Below are 18811 nucleotides of genomic sequence, written 5' to 3'. Positions count from 1 at the left end.
GCCGGCTATTTTTTTTTTTTGGCTGTGTTGGGTCTTTGTTGCTGCGCACGGGCTTTCTCTAGTTGCAGCGAGCGGGGGCTACTCTTCCTTGAGGTGCGTGGGCTTCTCATTGCGGTGGCTTCTCTTCTTGCAGAGCATGGGCTCTAGGCATGCAGGCTTCAGTAGCTGCAGCACACGGGCTCAGTTGTGGCACGCGGGCTCTAGGGCGCGCGGGCTTCAGTAGTTGCGGCCTGTGGGCCCAGGGCACGCAGGCTCCAGGGCATGCAGTCTTCAGTAGTTGTAATGCCAGCTATTTTTAAAAATGGTTTTATGGTTTAAAATAGTTTAAAGGGGAACAGCTTTAAATAAGATAGTACCAGAACGGTCATGTGTAGCTGAAATAAGCCTAAAATGAGTCATAATTCAATTAAGATTGTTTACCACACATTTTATTTTTCTACTCAAAGTGTGGGACAATCAAGGTGCATCATTTGTCAGCTACATACTGCTACAGGGAAAGAATGTAACTACATACTGTAGCTACATATTGTAGGAAAAGAATGCTACAGAAGAAGTATGTAACCATTTAATAATGACAGTATAACTTCTTGAATTTAGCTTTTAGACAAGAGATAATTTGAATTAACTGAATTGATAATTCGCTGCTGGGGAAGCAGCTTACTTAAGTGTGTCAGGTTATGTGGTTTCATTCATTTGCTTCCAAAAGCCAGACACACCCAAATATAGTGATGTAAAGAACCTCTTGTTTTATTCTAGTTCTTAAAGAGCCATCAGTACAATTTTCTAATTCCTTACTGCCTAACATGTGGCAAGCACCACACAGTCACATGACTTCCACTGTCAATTATGATAATCAGGGCACTACCACTGTAGAGGGAGAAAAAAATCCTGATTCCTGAGGTCTCTTCTCTTATTGGGATGAAGAACCCGTGGAAACCTCTGGCTCTTGTTCTTTGGTTAGGGTGATGCCAAATGAATCACAGTATAGATGGGTAAGGTTGTCCTGAAAAGTAGTGCTCTGTGAGAGATACTGGCTAAAGGGAGTTTCCTTGAGTTGCACAGCAGTCAGATCAAACCAGGGGAAAGGCCTGGGGTAGGGAAAAAAATAGTGTTACTTTTTTATGTCTGTTTAATACATCTGATTTTGCTGTTAAACATTTCCTTTAAAGAAAGTTCTCCTCCACTTGGAAATAAGGTTCTTCATTTTCTATGTCAAACTAATTAAAATTCTTAGTTAAATTAAAAATTCATCTGGGTCTATTCAACCCGTGGATTTAATTGTACTTATGAGTTTTCACACTTAAAATTCTCTAAGTGCATTTGGGGAGGAATTCATAATTAGAGAATGATTATGACAATAAAATCAACATCCTTTTCAGTATATTTTCCTTGAATTTAGAAAGAAAATACATAAGAGGATCATGGACATTAGGAATGGAAGAGACCTCATTTCTTTTACAATATATCCTCTTCAAAAAAAAAAAAAGATACCCTCTTCAACTGTATAGGGAAAGAAGTAGGAGTTAACATGCAAATAAAAATGGGGCAATGTTAAATATTAGTCTGTAGTGGAATTCAACTTAAAAAGCATTAAGACATAGGGTTTTATAGTATTAAAAAAATCAGGAGTAAGGCAAGGATATCTGCTCTCACCACACTTATTCAACATACCACTAGAAGTTGTAGCCAGTGCAATAATGCAAGAAAAGGAAATAAAAGGCACACAGATTGGAAAGGGAGAACTGAAACTGTTGCTATATATAGATGACATGATTGTCTATGTAGAAAATCCAAAGGAATCTAAAAAAAAAAAAAAAATCTCCTAGAACTAATAAACGAATTCAGCAAGGTCACTAGGATATAAAAAAACATAAAATAAATTTTATTTATATATATTAGCAATGAACACTTGGGCAAAAAAAACCTAAAAATGCAGTTCCTTTCACACACACAAAATAGAATACTTAGGTGTAAATCTAACAAAACATGTACAGGACTTGTATACTGAAAACTATGAAATGCTGATGAAATAAAAAAGATATAAATAAATGGAGAGATATACTGTGTACATGGATGGGAAAACTTAACATTATAAAGATGTCAACTCTCCACAAATTGATCTATAGATGTAATGGTAAAACAAAAATTAGTGACAACACCAAATGCTGGGAGGATGAAGAGAAACTGAATCATACATTGCTAATGATGTAAAAGGATATAACAACTTTGAAAAACAGTTTGGCAGTGTCTTAAAAAAAATAAACATGCAACCAGTCATTGCACCCCTGAGCATTTGTCCCAGAGAAATTAAAACTTACGTTTACACAAAAACCTGTACATGAATGTTCAAAGCATCTTTATTCGTAATAGCCAAAAACTGGAAAGATCCTAGAAGTCCTTCAACAGATGAATGATTAAACAAACTATGGTACATACATGCCATGAAAACTACTCAGCAATAAAAAAGGAATAAATTATTGATACACACAGCAACTTGGATGAATCTCCAGAGAATTATGCTAAATGAAAAAGGCCAATATCCCCTAAGGTTGCATAATATATGATTCCTTTTATATAATATTCTTTAAGTGACAAAATCACAGAAATAGAGAACAGCTCAATGGTTGCCAAGTTGGGGAGGAAGGATCAAGATGAAGGATCCCTAGTTATAGAATTGTTCTGTATCTTGACTGTATCAGTGTCAATATCCTGGTTGTGGTATTGTACTATAGTTTTACAATATCTGTGTATAGATATTGTACTATGGTTTGTTCCATTGGGAGAAACTGGATAAATGGGTACATGGGATTTCTTTGTATTATTTCTTAATAACTGCATGTGAATCAAAATTATCTAAAAAGTTTTTTAAAAGGGGAGGGATAGAATTAAAAAGTATAATCTACCAAGAAGATGTAAGAAGTACAAACTTCTGTTCATCAGATGATATGGCTTCAAACTTTATAAAACAAAGATTAGAAATATAAAGAGAATTTGAGAAACTACAATCATAGTAGAAATATTAATATGCCATGCCTCCCATTCTAACAGGTCATCTGATGAAAAAGGCCATAGAGCAGCACTTTTCCAACTTTAATGGACATATCACTTGGGAGCTTGTAAAAAGGCAGATTCTGATTCCATATATCTGGGGTGGGGACCCATAATCTGCATTTCTAAACAAACTCCCAGATGGCATGGTTATCAGGCAGTTTGAGTGGCAAGGATATGCTGAAAAGGGGAGAAATAAAGTGAAAAAATATATTCTGAATGATAAGACCACCCCTCTTCCTACACATGTGCAGCTTTCTTTCCCCAAGTTGGGTCCCAAAGACTTAAAGATACCAATATTCAGGGTTTCCCAAGGAAAAAGCTGATCAAATCACTCTGTAGTAAAGACCACAGTAGCAAACACAGAGTTTCCAAGCAACTTTTTAGTAACCAGGATCTTAAATATGAGCAGACAGGACTTCCCTGGTGGCACAGTGGTTAAGAATCCGCCTGCCAGTGCAGGGGACATGGGTTCGAGCCCTTATCTGGGAAGATTCCACATGCCACAGAGCAACTAAGCCCGTGCATCACAATTACTGAGCCTGTGCTCTAGAGCCTGTGAGCCACAACTACTAAACCCACGCGCCTGGAGCCTGTGCTCCGCAACAAGAGAAGCCACAGCAATGAGAAGCCCTGCACTGCAATGAAGAGTAGCCCCCGCTCGCCACAACTAGAGAAAGCCCATGCGCAGCAAAGAAGGCCCAATGCAGCCAAAATAAATAAATAAATTTATTTAAAAAAAAATATGAGCAGACAATCAAGGTTCTCCATATACTTGAAGAAAGCCTCTAAAATGAATGATAGAGACCAAAATAAATGGTCAAAAAAACCCTGAAGGAAAGACTCCTCAGAGAAGAAAAAATTCTATCATTTACATTCTCAAAGGGATAAGAGATGGTATTGCATAGGGAAATGACAACAGGATGCTACATAAAAAAGGAATATTTGGAGACAAAGAATCTTTGAAAGTCAAAATATAGCAAAATGAAAATATGTTCTAAATATAATAGTAAAAACAGGATAGTTGAGGAAATCTCTCAGAAAGCAGAACAAAAAGGCAAAGATACTGAAAATAGGAGAACTAAAGAAAATCAGAAGACCAGCCCAGGAGGTCCAACGTTTGGCTAATAAAATATTCAGAAGAGAGAACAGAGAAAACAGAGGGAAGGGGAGGAAATTATCAAAGACATAATAGGAGAAAATTGGAGAACTTGACATGCAGATTGAGAAGGACCATTGAATGTTCTGTTTCTTTTATGGGTGGCAATTACATGGATATTTGCTTTACAATAATTCATTAAACTGTATATTTATGAATTTATGGAATAGGTACTTTTCTGTGTACATATTTTACAATCTTTTTCTTTTTAAGTTAAGGGGAAAAAAAGGAGGCCCACCAACTGCCCAACACAGTGCATTAAAATAGATCCACATCATGACGCATAATAAAATTTCAGGATGCTGAAGTCAAAAGATACTATAAGCTTCCAGAGAGAAAAGGAACAGATTTCAGACCAAGCATGAATTGAAGAATTAGAAGGGCACTGTACCTCTCAACAGCAATTTAAAAGCTGAAAGATGACGGAGCAATGCCTTCAAAATTCTGAGGGAAAATTATTTCTAACCTAGATTCTTTTTTTTTTTTTCTTTCTTTTTGTTGCAATGGTGAATGGGATTGTTTCCTTAATTTCTCTTTCTGATCTTTTGTTGTCCGTGTATAGGAATGCAAGAGATTTCTGTGCATTTATTTTGTATCCTGCAACTTTACCAAATTCATTGATTAGCTCTAGTAGTTTTCTGGTGGCATCTTTAGGATTCTCTATGTATAGTATCATGTCATCTACAAACAGTGACAGTTTTACTTCTTCTTTTCCAATTTGTATTCCTTTTATTTTTCTTCTGATTGCCGTGGCTAGGACTTCCAAAACTATGTTGAATAATAGTGGCAAGAGTGGACATCCTTGTTGCTTTGTATTTCTGTGGTGTCTGTCGTAACTTCTCCTTTTTCATTTTTAATTTTATTGATATGAGTCCTCTCCCTCTTTTCTTGATGAGTCTGGCTAAAGGTTTATCAATTTTATCTTCTCAAAGAACCAGCTTTTCGTTTTATTGATCTTTGCTATTGTTTTCTTTGTTTCTATTTCATTTATTTCTGCTCTGATCTTTATGATTTCTTTCCTTCTGCTAACTCTGGGTTTTTTCTTCTTTCTCTAGTTCCTTTAGGTGTAAGGTTAGATTGTTTGAGATTTTTCTTGTTTCTTCAGGTAGGCTTGTACTGCTTAGAACTGCTTTTGCTGCATCCTGTAGGTTTTGGATCATCATGTTTTCATTGTAATTTGTCTCTAGGTATTTTTTGATTTCCTCTTTGATTTCTTCAGTGATCTCTTGGTTATTTAGTAACATATTGTTTAGCCTCCACGTGTTTGTGTTTTTTACGTTTTTTTCCTTGTAATGGATTTCTAATCTCACAGCATTGTGGTGGGAAAAGATGCTTGATATGATTTCAATTTTCTTAAATTTACTGAGGCTTGATTTGTGACCCAAGATGTGATCAATCCTGGAGAATGTTCCATGTGCACTTGAGAAGAAAGTGTAATCTGTTGTTTTTGGATGGAATGTCTTATAAATATCAATTAAATCTATCTGGTCTATTGTGTCATTTAAAGCTTCTGTTTCCTTATTTTCTGTTTGGATGATCTGTCCATTGGTGTAAGTGAGGTGTTAAAGTCCCCCACTATTATTGTGTTACTGTCAATTTCCTCTTTTAGAGCTGTTAGCAGTTGCCTTATGTATCGAGGTGCTTCTATGTTGGGTGCATATATATTTATAATTGTTATATCTTCTTCTCAGATTGATCCCTTGATCATTATGCAGTGTCCTTCCTTGTCTCTTGTAACATTCTGTATTTTAAAGTCTATTTTATCTGATATGAGTATTGCTACTCCAGCTTTCTTTTGATTTCCATTTGCATGGAATATCTTTTTCCATCCCCTCACTTTCAGTCTGTATGTGTCCCTAGGTCTGAAGTGGGTCTCTTGTAGACAGCATAACATATGGGTCTTGTTTTTGTATCCATTCAGTAAGCCTGTGTCTTTTGGTTGGAGCATTTAATCCATTCACGTTTAAGGTAATTATTGATATGTATGTTCGTATTACCATTTTCTTAATTGTTATGCATTTGTTTTTGTAGGTCCTTTTCTTCCCTTGTGTTTCCCACTTAGAGAAGTTCCTTTAGCATTTGTTGTAGAGCTGGTTTGGTGGTGCTGAATTCTCTTAGCTTTTGCTTGTCTGTAAAGCTTTTGATTTCTCCGTCGAATCTGAATGAGATCCTTGCCGGGTAGAGTAATCTTGGTTGTAGGTTCTTCCTTTTCATCACTTTAAGTATATCGTGCCACTCCCTTCTGGCTTGTAGAGTTCCTACTGAGAAATCAGCTGTTAACCTTATGGGAGGAGTTCCCTTGTATGTTATTTGTCATTTTTCCCTTGTTGCTTTCAATAATTTTTCTTTGTCTTTAATTTTTGTCAAGTTGATTACTATGTGTCTCGGCATGTTTCTCCTTGGGTTTCTCCTGCCTGGGACTCTCTGCACTTCCTGGACTTGGGTGGCTTTTTCCTTTCCCATGTTAGGGAAGTTTTTGACTATAATCTCTTCAAGTATTTTCTCGGGCCCCTTCTCTCTCTCTTCTCCTTCTGGGACCCCTATAATGCAAATGTTGTTGCGTTTAGTGTTGTCCCAGAGGTCTCTTAGGCTGTCTTCATTCCTTTTCATTCTTTTTTCTTTATTCTGTTCTGCAGCAGTGAATTCCACCATTCTGTCTTCCAGGTCACTTATCCGTTCTTCTGCCTCAGTTATTCTGCTATGGATTCCTTCTAGTGTAGTTTTCATTTCAGTTATTGTATTGTTCATCTCTGTTTGTTTGTTCTTTAATTCTTCTAGGTCTTTGTTAAACATATCTTGCATCTTCTCGATCTTTGCCTCCATTCTTTTTCCGAGGTCCTGGATCATCTTCACTATCATTATTCGGAATACTTTTTCTGGAAGGTTGCCTATCTCCACTTCATTTAGTTGTTTTTCTGGGGTTTTATCTTGTTCCTTCATCTGGTACAAAGTCCTCTGCCTTTTCATTTTGTCTGTCTTTCTGTGAACGTGGTTTTCTTTCCACAGGCTGAAGGATTGTAGTTCTTGCTTCTGCTCTAACCTAGATTCTATACCTGGCTATGTTCTCAATATTTGGTTAGAATAAAAACATTTTCTGAATCATAAAGTATGTAGCCTTTTCAGATTGGCTTCTTTTGCTTAGGATTATACATTCAAGATGCCTTTATGCCTCTTCATGGCTTGATAGCTCATTTCTTTTTAGCACTGAATAATACTCCATTGTCTGATGGACCACAGTTTATTTATCCATTCACCTACTGAAGGATACCTTGGTTGCTCCCAAGTTTTGGCAATTATGAATAAAGCTGCTATAAACAAAAAAATAAATAAAATTTTCCGACATAGTCCCTAAAAATTACTTCCTATGCAGGCTTTTCTAAGGAAGCTACTGGAGGAGGACAGATTCCACCATAATGAAGAAGGAAATGAAGCCAGAGGAAGAGGGGTCTAGGAAAAAGAGATCCAGCATAAGAGAGAGGCGAAGAGAATCACAGGATAAGGGGGAAGGAAAATTCCCAAACTGAAAGTGTACCACAGGTCATTGGTGATTAATTAGAACACAAAAGATAAGAGGGGGGGGAAGATCAAGGATTACTTCCAGGTTCTGGCCTGAACAACTCTGCAAAGGCGCATGTAATGGCAACCTAAGTCCCCGAAGTGGAAAAGATCACCCAGGAACAAAGTGTAGAATGAAAAGAAAAGAAGGCCTAGGACAGAGCCCTGAAAACTGCCAGATTTAAGGATGGGGCAGAAGAGGAGCTGGCAAAGGAAGGATCGGAGGGACAGGAGGAAAATGAAGAGAATGTGAGGGTATCATGAAAGCTAAGAGAAAAGATTGTTTCAAGAAGGAAGGCATGTTCAATAGCCAAGGAAGAAAAGGATTTAAAAGTGTCCAGTGAATTTAGTGACATGGAAGTCACTGGTAACAAGGGCAACCATTTGTCCCTATTAGATTATTAAAGATTAAAAAGAATGATCTAATAGTTATCAAGCTATAGTGAAATGGCACTCTCATACACTATTGGTAGAAATATAAGTATCGCTTTTTTGATAAGCAGTTTAGGAATACCTATCAAACATAAACTATATATAACCTCTGACCCAGAAATTCTACTGGTACAAGTGTGCAAAGTTTAAGGATGAAAGGTTCAAAGCAGCCCTTTGTGCAAAATGTGGGGCAGAGGGAACTACATTGCCATTAAGAGGAAATAGGATGAATAAATGTAGCTAAAGAAATGTATCCAATGGATGCCTGCACAGTGCTCATAAATGAAATAGATATGATTGTACTAACATAGAATGGTACCTATGATGTAGTAAGTATAATCCCCATGTTTCTAAAATGTATATATAGATACAGATATGCATATACATTATAATGACAATATAAATATATGTTTGTAAATGCATAGGTAGAAAGACAAAAATACAAATACCATCAGAGGTAAAGTCTATGAAAAGGGATTTGGGGGGCAAAGGAGGGCTCTCACTTTTCCACTAGTTGGATTTTTTTTATAAGAATGTATTCGTTTTATACATTTTTAAAGATAACATGAAAGGAAAAAGATTAAAAGCATCTGCTAAGAAAACAGTGTGGGAGAAGTTAGAATGGCCACTCGTCTAATACTTTACCTTTTCCGAGACAGGTTCTTGGCATAGGCTTTGCTGACAAAATCTTGTGCTTGAAATTTTTGGAAAGACACTCTGTCCTTCTCACAGGCTTCAAAGTGCTTGGAGAGGAACAGTTCATTCAGAAGCTGCAGCACTTGTGAGTGGGGCATGTCCTTTGCTGTGCAGACATTTATGGCTGCATAGAACACTCCCTCCAACCACTTGATATTGAGGATTATTCCCCCTAAACATCAATGAGAAAGGAAATACCAGTTAGCACCACCAAAAAGGTTTGCAGGAACCTAGGACAAACCCCAGACGGTGTCTTCTGTCCAAGACAGTTCGGTTATATGAACCTCAAGATAAGCGCTCTTCCTTTCCAGGCCAAGAGCCCTGTGTGTGCCCTTTATAACACATCACGTGTTGACCCTACCAGAGGAAGACAGATATGTTAATGTAGGCAGTGCTGATGACAAATGCATCTCTAGAAATCTCTAGAATGGTCCTTGCCAATAAGCCAAACTGCAAGATTACAGTAAGGAAAAGCCATTTAGTCCCAGACACTGCATCCTCTGGTTTAAATAGGCTCCATCCTCTGGTTGTTTCCAATTCATCCTTAAAGGGTCCGATTAATCACACTTCTTAGCTTTCCCTAAAAAGGCTACTTTTTGCCACCAAAGCTATTCCCATGTAAAACCTAAATAGCTGAGAATGTATCTAGCTTGTACTTACACACACACACACCCTCAGCACACACGCATGCACGCACGCACACACACACACACACACACTCAGGGATTTAATAAGATAGCAACAGGCCAAGAGGAAGGTAATTTTTAAAAGTGCCAAAAATATCGTGAGCCATTACCAGCAGGACTGTAGGGACAGGTAGCCTGAAGAACCACAGGGTCTTGGAGAGCAGCTGTGATTTCCTTATTGGCCCCCCAGATGCTGGCAAGATCTTCAACACACAGATACTGAGGCCGCAAGACATTGGTGTGGTTCAGTAGGAGTTTCAACCTGAAAGTAAAGCCACCAACGCAGGAAGTGCAGGGCCCGGACTGGAATAAAGCACCACGTGACCCACTGAGTTCACATCCAGCCCCAACAATGTAGTCCCCTGCACAGCACCACTCACAGGCAAACGCAGGTGTGGGTCGGCACTGGGGCACTACATCGTAGCTGGATTGTTTACCCATCCACTTAACACTTATTCAATGTCACCACGAGCCAGGCACTGAGCTAGACACTCGAGGTACAAAAATAATATCTGACACATGCTCTAGATCAATTTTCATGCTGTTGAGTGGTGTACAAGGGGAACACTAATCAGCTTCAAGTAGTTGGAAGTAATGCTCTACTGCAGTTCTGAACATTTGCACATCAAAGAAAAGGTCCCACCCACAAGTGCTGTTAGTGGAAAAGCGGGGAAGACACAATTTCAAAGGCTGGCTGGGTCCTTCTGCCAATGAAGCTGCTTCCACCTTATGACTGGGAATGGCCAACTCCAAGAGGTCGGGGCGGGGATGGAGATGAGGAGACAGAGCAGTTCTGCCAATCCTGTGCTCACCCTAACAAGATACCTGGGTAGTGGGACGGCAGCTACAAAGCTGTACACAATGCAGGCTTTTCCAAGGCTGGTTTGAATTTCTACACAGATATTAGACAGCTGAGATGGCAGGCAGCAGAGGAATATCACGTTGGCCCACTCCGCCAGAGAAGAGTTATGGTAAAAGCACTGGATTCCCAGTTTCTTGAATTCATCTGGGAGGGAATAAAGGAAGTCAGAAAGATCACAGTACAAAGAACTTTGAACTCAACATCAACTGTGGGGAGAGGATGACAATTATTTTATCTCAAGTCTTGTCACCACATAAATCAGAAGAGATTCCCTCATGCCTTCTAAAAGCCACGCAGCAGGTGCCACTGCAGCAGTGCTCGAGATTGTAAGATGATTCATCCTTATCTTATGTTTTAGACCAAATGCTAGAATTTTTCAAATTTTTTTTTTTTTAGGAAGAAAAAAAGTCTGAATGAAGCCTTCTCCAATTTACAGAATTCATCGTGTACCAGATAATGTACAAAGTACATACGTTACCTAAGGGAATCTTATAAGGACCTTATGAGACAGAGGCTAGTATTATTCCTATATTATAGATGCAGAAACTGTATATATATATATATATACATACAACTGAATATAACTATATATATATATACATATATACATATATACACATATAACTATATATATATATACACATATACATACATATACACATAACTATATATATATACATATAACTGAATATATATAACTGAATCACTTTGCTGTACATCTGAAACTAACACAACATTGTAAATCAACTATACTTCAATAAAAAAATTAGTATGGAAATATGTATGGAAATATGTTAATATAAATGTTTCAGACATTACATGAAATTTCTAAAAATCTTATATGTTCTGGTGTAATGTTATAAGTAATAATCCTAGGTATTACTTTAAAATGTATATCTCAGAAATAACTAATTTTCTTGTCAACTGCATTATTATGAACTTTCATCAAATCTTTAACTGTGGTCATTTTTAAGTCTTTTGTCATTTACAGACAGTTCTGGGTGTACTCTGATGCTTTTGCAAATATGTTCCTATAAAAGGGTTTCATCTTCAAGAAATTCATGGAAAAGACTCTGACAAGTACAGGTTTCTGGTAACTGACTGTACTGCTGAACTGAATGAATAAGCATTTTCAGAACTCTAATGAAAAACTGATGAACTCATAAAAGTGCTAACAAAAGATCAAGATGAAAAAAAAATTAATTACATGGGACTGAGTGAACTGATGAGGATGAGTATAATTTTTGTGACTTTCTGTCTGAATTAAAAAAAAAAAAATCCCACAAGGACTCAGAGGCAAAGAATATACAAATCAATTTTCACTGCAAAGTAAAGGAGCTGTTACAGTGGAGGATTACTGGACTGAATGTCAATATTATGACATAGTATGAGTGTGTTTCATGTTTGGTAATTGCAATCATTGTTGCTTTTGTTGTGGTCATCCATGTACAATGCTTGGTGTCAGTCTACTTATCTTTTGTAAAAATAAAATACAGTGTGTGTGTGTGTGTGTGAAAAAATTAATTAAAAAAATAATTCAGACCAAAGAAAAAGTACAAACTGTATGACTCCATTTATACAAAATTCTACAAAATGCAAACTAATCGGTAGTGACAGAAATCAGATCAGTGGGGATTTCCCTGGTGGCGCAGCGGTTGGGAGTCCACCTGCCAATGCAGGGGACACGGGTTTGAGCCCTGGTCTGGGAAGATCCCACATGCCGTGGAGCAACTAAGCCCATGCGCCACAACTACTGAGCCTGTGCTCTAGAGCCTGCACGCCGTAACTACTGAAGCCTGCGCGCCTAGAGCCTGTGCTCCGCAACAAGAGAAGCCAATGCAATGAGAAGCCCGCGTACCACAACGAAGAGCAGCCCCCACTCTCTGCAACTAGGGAAAGCCCGTGTGCAGCAACGAAGACCCAACGCAGCCAAAACTAAAATAAATAATTAAAAAAAAAAATCAGATCAGTGGTTTCCTGAGTGGGTTCTAAAGGGAGGTAGAGAGACTCATTACCTTGATTACGTTGATGGTTTCACAGGAGTATACATGTGTCACAAAACATCAAACTGTACACTTTTACTTTTTATTTTTAAAATATTCATTTATTTATTTATTTATTTATTTATTTAGGCTGCGCTGGGTCCTTAGTTGCGGCATGCAGGATCTTTTAGTTGTGGCGTGCAGGCTTCTTAGTTGCAGCATGCGGACTTCTTAATTGCGGCATGCATGTGGGATCTAGTTCCCCGACCAGCGATTGAACCCGGGACCCCCGCATTGGGAGCTAAATCTTACCCACTGGACCACCACGGAAGTCCCTATACACTTTTTTTAAAAAATACTTATTTATTTTCTTTTTTTTTGGCTGCGTCGGGTCTGAGTTGCAGCATGCGGGATCTTGGTTGAGGGATGCGGGATCTTTTTTTCGTTGCCGTGCGCGGGCTCTTCATTGCAGTGCTCGGGTTTCTCATTGTGGCCGTGGATTTTCTCTCTCTAGCTGTGGCACGCGGACTCCAGAGCATGTGGGCTCTGTACTTTGTGGCTTGTGGGCTCTATCGTTGAGGTGCGTGAGCTCAGCAGTTGTGGCACACAGGCTTAGTTGCCCTGCAGCATGTGGGATCTTAGTTCCCTGACCAGGGATTGAACCCGCGTCCCCTGCTTTGGAAGGCGGATTCTTTACCACTGGACCACTGGAGAAGTCCCCGTGTACACTTTTAAAATGTGCAGTTTAGGACTTCCCCGGTGGTCCAGTGGTTAAGACTCCGCACTTCAATGCAAGGGGCACGGGTTCGATCCCTGGTTGGGGAACTAAGATCCCACATGCCTTGTGGCCTGGCCAAGAAATTTTTTTTTTTAATGTGCAGTTTATTATATACAAAGTATATCTTAATAAAGCTGTACCTGTACTTTGACCTAGTAGTTTTGTTTTTTAAATTATGTACAAGGAAGTCCTATTAAATAAGGCACAGTTACATAAATTATCATACAGTCATACTTAGGAATACTATACAACCTTAAAATCATGAGTTTGAAGACTGTCAAATAATATGAGAATAGGCTCATGATACATTAAGTGAAAAAAGCAGGATACAAAAAGCTTTGTAGAGTGTTAATTGCTGATATAATCTGATATAATGAGAGGAAAAAATGGGAAAGAAATGATAACCCTGCTAGGAGAATTATAGGTAGTTATTATTTACTTCCCTATAGAGTAGTTTTCTAAATTTTCTGTAACATTCATATATTATTTTACATTAAAAATTTTTTTGAAGTATGATTTACATACAATGCGACACACAGATCTGAAGTAAACAGTTTGATCAATTTTGACAAATGCATACACCTATGTAACTCACACCTCTCTCAAGATACAGAATATTTCCAACTCCCCAGAAAGTTCCCTTGGGCCTCTTCTCAGTCTCCCCAGAAGCAACCACTGTTCTGATTTCTATCACCATAAGTTAATAAATGGAATCATTATAAAACTTTTTAAAAATTTTTCAGTAAATGTTATTTTAAAAAAATAAGGCCAAATATTTGGAACTGGTAGACACCACTCGGACTCTAACTGGTCCAGTTAGAAGATCTGAATTCTGTTTGGAAAGCTTCTCTATATCAAAGACCCAGAAAGATATCTCGCCACCAAGGGCACAAGGAGGAGAGATGGATATAAATATTTAGGTGGAGAAGAAAGCTGCTTTAAGGAACAAGTTAAAAAACCATCTTTCTGGCTTTTCTCAGGGCCAGCAAGCTGAGAACTCGGCATGCTGTACGCGAGGATTCCTCTTTTGAGGGACCCTTTCAAAATGGCCTCGTCACCACCTGAAGAGCACACCCAAGCCCCCCTTCTACTGCGCAGTGCTCCTCACCCAGGGCCTCTGGCCTCCGAGTGGAGATCCTCAGGCTGTCAGCTGGGATGGGGACAAGCTGAAGCAGTGTATGAGCCAGCTGCTTCCCAAGGTGGCCGCCTCCAATGATGCCCACCTTTAACTCATCGTCATCAGGAGTGTCTTCACGCAGTCCAGTCAAGGGACATCTAGAAGTTTGCTTCTCCTGTAATGATTTTCTGGAGAATGATTCTCTGGAGAATGAACACAGACACACACCCAAGTAAACGCAGACCCTTAGTCCTTCTTGACTGTCAACCTCTGACGTTCTCTGGTTTAACTTCCTCACATGCAGCCTGCTGTGACACCTTAAGTACTTCAGAGAGAAGAATTCCAATTATGTCCCACTGATCCAGCTTCACTGATGGAATGGAATGTTTCCTCCTGAGTGAATTTTCCAGGAAGTAAAGCATACCCCTTTCAAAGGATCAGAACTTGTTTAAAACATTCTTAAGTGAACATTTCTTTGGTTATATGTATCGTGCATTTCCCTGCCTTCTTAAACACAAGGTCTGATTATTTAACCATTTCTTTGACTCAGGACCATCACTGTGAACAGCCTAATTATAATTACACCTTATCCTGGAACATGGGGAGCCAGTTCCTTCACTGTTTCCTGTGCAGACAGCTGTCAATTTCCATCTCCATCAGGATGAGTGCACCCCTCTCCTACCATACACCTCCTCTTTCTAGTTTGCTATTTCAGTTCTGCACAAACCCAGGAAACCACGTAACTTAGCTTTTTTCCAAATGTAATGATTTATAAAAGTAAATGGTTTATGAGGGAAAACAGACCTAAGAAACTGAGGATCAAGGACCTGAGGCCTCTCTTTCTGGAGGTTCACTTGACCCAAGATGAACAAAGTCTGACCTCTGAATACATAAGGCATTTTTTATGTTGTTATATGGCAATCTTATATTTGTTCTGTATTTCTGTGAAAATTGGAGTCTTAAAGCTCTGGAGTTTCCATGTAAGCATCACAAGCCCCATTCCATTTAAGCCTTCTCTTTTGGTTAAAAGGAGAGCATTTTCTCTCTGTGCCTGATCTTTGCAAATAGAAGATGCCTCCTGGAAGTTTCCCATATTGGTTTCTCGTCACTCATCTTGGAGGCAGCCAATAGGTTTACGCATCTGCATCAGTCAGCCAGTCAGCAAACTTCTTGAGTAGTCTGCCTCCTCGGGTATGTGCTGTATCTATAACATGTTTAATTCAGATCTGGTCCCACCATCTAGGAATTAACCTAATTTCAGAGAAAAGTAAACTGAGAAGCAGACTGAGGGGTTGGGGGGTGGGGACAGATGCTCCAGGAGTGACCTAGAGTTACAGAATCCAGGAGCCTAGTCCTAGGTACTTGGCTCTCACACACCTCCTATTTAAGCGTCAGAAGCCAGGACTGGACTGAGAGCTTCTTTGAAAATCAGTATTCCTGTTTCCAGGCAAGTCATCCGGCCATAAGGACCCCCAAATTCCCAGGAAGCTTTCTTGTGAGGAAGCATTCCACTGTTAGCTCAGCCCCAAAAGAAAACAATGACCCCATTTTCAGCCAATAGCCATGGAATGGCTAGTGATTAGTAGCTGTGGCAGACAAGCTGGTCATCCTGATGAGGGAGTGAATGATAGGATGGATGGATGAACAAATGAATGAATGGATTATTTAATGTCTACTCACCGAAAGGAAATCACCACTAATCCGTGCTTTATTACATAAACACAGCCAAGGGACCCTGGTGTGCATTTCCCTGGTGCTTTCAGACCAGGAGTACTTGAGTGTGGGTTGGAAAAGGTAGGAAGACACTCGCCCTGCCAAAGTTATTCTCCAATATAAAAAGTTTAAGTCATCTGGATTCTCTGCAGTGAGATTCTTCTCCGTCTGTCTGACCTTGGAGACCCAGCTTACCTCAAATTATGGAGTAGCTTGCAGAAGAAGGTTGCGTGGGCACAGGCCTTGGTCGTCAGCCCATGAGAACGGCCCAGCAAATACAGCCAGCTGTGGTCTTCCTCTTGAATCCCATACTCAAACTGCAGTGTCTCAAGGTCCTCTAGCATGTCCATCTCCAAACCAGCATCTCCTGCAACAACAGATACCAATCAACTCGGCTCCCTGTCCAGGAAGAAGGAGTCTATGCAGGAGGGTGTGTGTGCCCAAGTCTCAGGATCTCCTGATGGTGGCTTCAGCACCTCTCCTCCCAGTTCTGAACTGGCAGCTCTCATCCACTTCTCTGAGTGTGAGTCCTGGAGAATTCCTAAGCACTGACTACCCGTGAATCAGGAATACTGAATTCATGAAAAACCTGGACAAAATCCATATAGGCTCCAGGCACAGTTTTCAGCAGATGCATTTACATTAGCAATGGGTTTCACAGGCACTCTTCTCCCTTCCATTCTCTCCTAGGTTTTGGAAATAGGACTGAACACTTAGACCACATTTCACAGAAATTCTCCCCTTTCACTAAACTCTGTGTTCCCCACAGGGTAGAAAAGAACCCAAACTAAATATCATGGTCCTTTGTCTAGGGCGGGGACATCTAGATTTTAGAAAATGAAGCCAGAGATGTACAAGCCCATCCACATATATCTCTCACCAACCAAACGGAGAAGATGGCTCTGCTCCTTAGTGGTTCTGGTCCTGGAGGGTAAGAACTACATTTTCAGGGAGAATCACCCAAGAAGATTGTCATTATGACTCCTTAGCTACCGGATTGCTTCAGTCTTGGAGCCTTAAAGGGGCCAGCCCCACTTAGAGGTTTTCCAGACCTGCAACATGAGGGCAAGAATTCCTTCACTACTTCTTGGAGTACTACACCAGGGCAGTATGGGATCCCCCTTTTCCCAACAGAAGTTTCTAGACTTCTAGTTTTGTTTTGTTTTTTTCTTGCAAACTGCAATATCATACAGATCTTAGCACTACTCAACGAGTTATTTTTCAAACCCCTTATTTTTGTATTCAAGAAATCAATGAATAAATAATAATAAATAAAACAATAAACAAAACAATAGATAAAATAAATTCTGGGGATCTAATGTACATCATGGTGACTATAGGTAAGAATACTGTATTGTCTCCTTGAAATTTGCTAAGAGTAGGTCTTAAGTGTTCTCACCACACACACAAAAAAGGTAACTGTGAGGTGATGGACACGTTAATTAACTTGACTGTGGTACTAATTTCACAGTGTATATCAAATCATTATATTGTTATCACTTAAATATATACAATATTTATTTGTCAATTATACCTCAATAAAGCTGGGAAAAATAATATTCAAAACTCTAATCTATTTTATAGCAATGGCAAAATTGAGATCAGAATTCAAAACTACTCCTCTCTAACCTGCTTTTTAAATTAAAAAAATTTTTTTATTGAGGTGAAATTCACAAAACAGCCATTAAAAAGTGAACAATTCAGTATATTCAGTGTTGTTCACCCACTACCTCTAGTTCCAAAACATTTTCAACTCCTACCCAAGGAAATGCTATACCCAATAAGCAGTTACTCCCCATTTCCTCCCCACCCTCCCACTCAGCCCCCCGCAACCACATATCTGTTTTTTATCTCTGTGGAATTACCTTTTCTGGCTATTTCACATGAATGGAATCATACAAAACGTGACCTTCTCTAATCCCTTTTGTAGGAGGGCTGTTAGGTCACTCTCTCAATCTCTTTACAAGCAAAGTCTCCAGCACCTGAAGTGAAGAGCAGACAAGTTTTCAAGTCTAAGAAACCCTTCCTTAGACCGTAACAGTGGGTAGGCCATCTGAATGTTGCAAGTGATGTTTCCTGATCCGAAGGAAAGAGACGCTCAAAACCGTCCAGCCCAGCATGACAACGCAGCACACGTTAACTTGTATAAGCGTGGATTCTAGACCCATCCTTTACTTACGCATTCTCAAAAATGGGGATCTGCTGCTTGTGGCTTTGTAACACATCGAGTTGGCTAGGCTGAACTACATTTTCCAGCATTCCCTTCCCTGTCTGTTTCCAGTTAGGGTGTGCCACCACAGGAGAGGTTTCCGTGCAGGATCTGGAGGTGGAAGTGCAGCAGCCATTTGTGCTTGCGAGGCTGGGCGGGCGCCTTCGCTGTCTGTGGGCGGCGCTGTTGCTATGGGGCAGCAGTCGGGCCCGCAACTGCTATACCTTCCCTGGGATCCTTCTGTAGCTTCTCACACTCCTGGGCCAGGTGTGTGTTCAGCTGTGTGACAAGGGCCACCAGTGAGCTTCCCCTGCAGGTCATCCACTTCCTCAGGTTGGAGGCGGTGAGAACTGGCAGGGGTTCCAGTGCATCCTCATGGGCTCCAGCTCATCCTTGCTCCCCCTCCCCTCACTTTTTATCCATCTTCCCTTCCCCACGGATTCCTAGCTCTACCACCAGACATGAGGACAACCTTCCAGAGACTGTACCAGCTGCCATACATGAGCAAGGTCAAAGCCCTGTAATGAATCCCACATACAGATTAGATAGGTAGACAGACTGGCAGACTATATAC

The 18811-nt window shown here is 39.8% G+C and overlaps 1 protein-coding gene across 1 annotated transcript; it reads right to left on the bottom strand.

Annotated features, from left to right (window-relative positions):
* Nucleotides 1–631: 631 nt before the first annotated feature.
* NOXRED1 (NADP dependent oxidoreductase domain containing 1) lies at nucleotides 632–17943 on the bottom strand. The gene is made up of 8 exons (XM_068559675.1): nucleotides 17894–17943; nucleotides 16909–17080; nucleotides 16224–16395; nucleotides 14307–14518; nucleotides 10402–10582; nucleotides 9687–9838; nucleotides 8840–9062; nucleotides 632–1088 (listed from the first exon to the last, which is right to left on the bottom strand). The coding sequence occupies exons 3-8, from the start codon at nucleotides 16376–16378 to the stop codon at nucleotides 911–913; spliced, it is 1101 nt and encodes a 366-aa protein (XP_068415776.1). The 5' UTR covers nucleotides 16379–16395; nucleotides 16909–17080; nucleotides 17894–17943; the 3' UTR covers nucleotides 632–910.
* Between the last annotated feature and the right edge of the window lie 868 nt (nucleotides 17944–18811).

The sequence above is a fragment of the Eschrichtius robustus genome, chromosome 1, assembly GCF_028021215.1.
Source record: "Eschrichtius robustus isolate mEscRob2 chromosome 1, mEscRob2.pri, whole genome shotgun sequence".
NCBI classification, from domain to species: Eukaryota; Metazoa; Chordata; class Mammalia; order Artiodactyla; family Eschrichtiidae; genus Eschrichtius; species Eschrichtius robustus.
The sequence above is the reverse complement of the archived record's forward strand: the minus strand, read 5'-3'. Positions and strand labels throughout refer to the sequence as shown.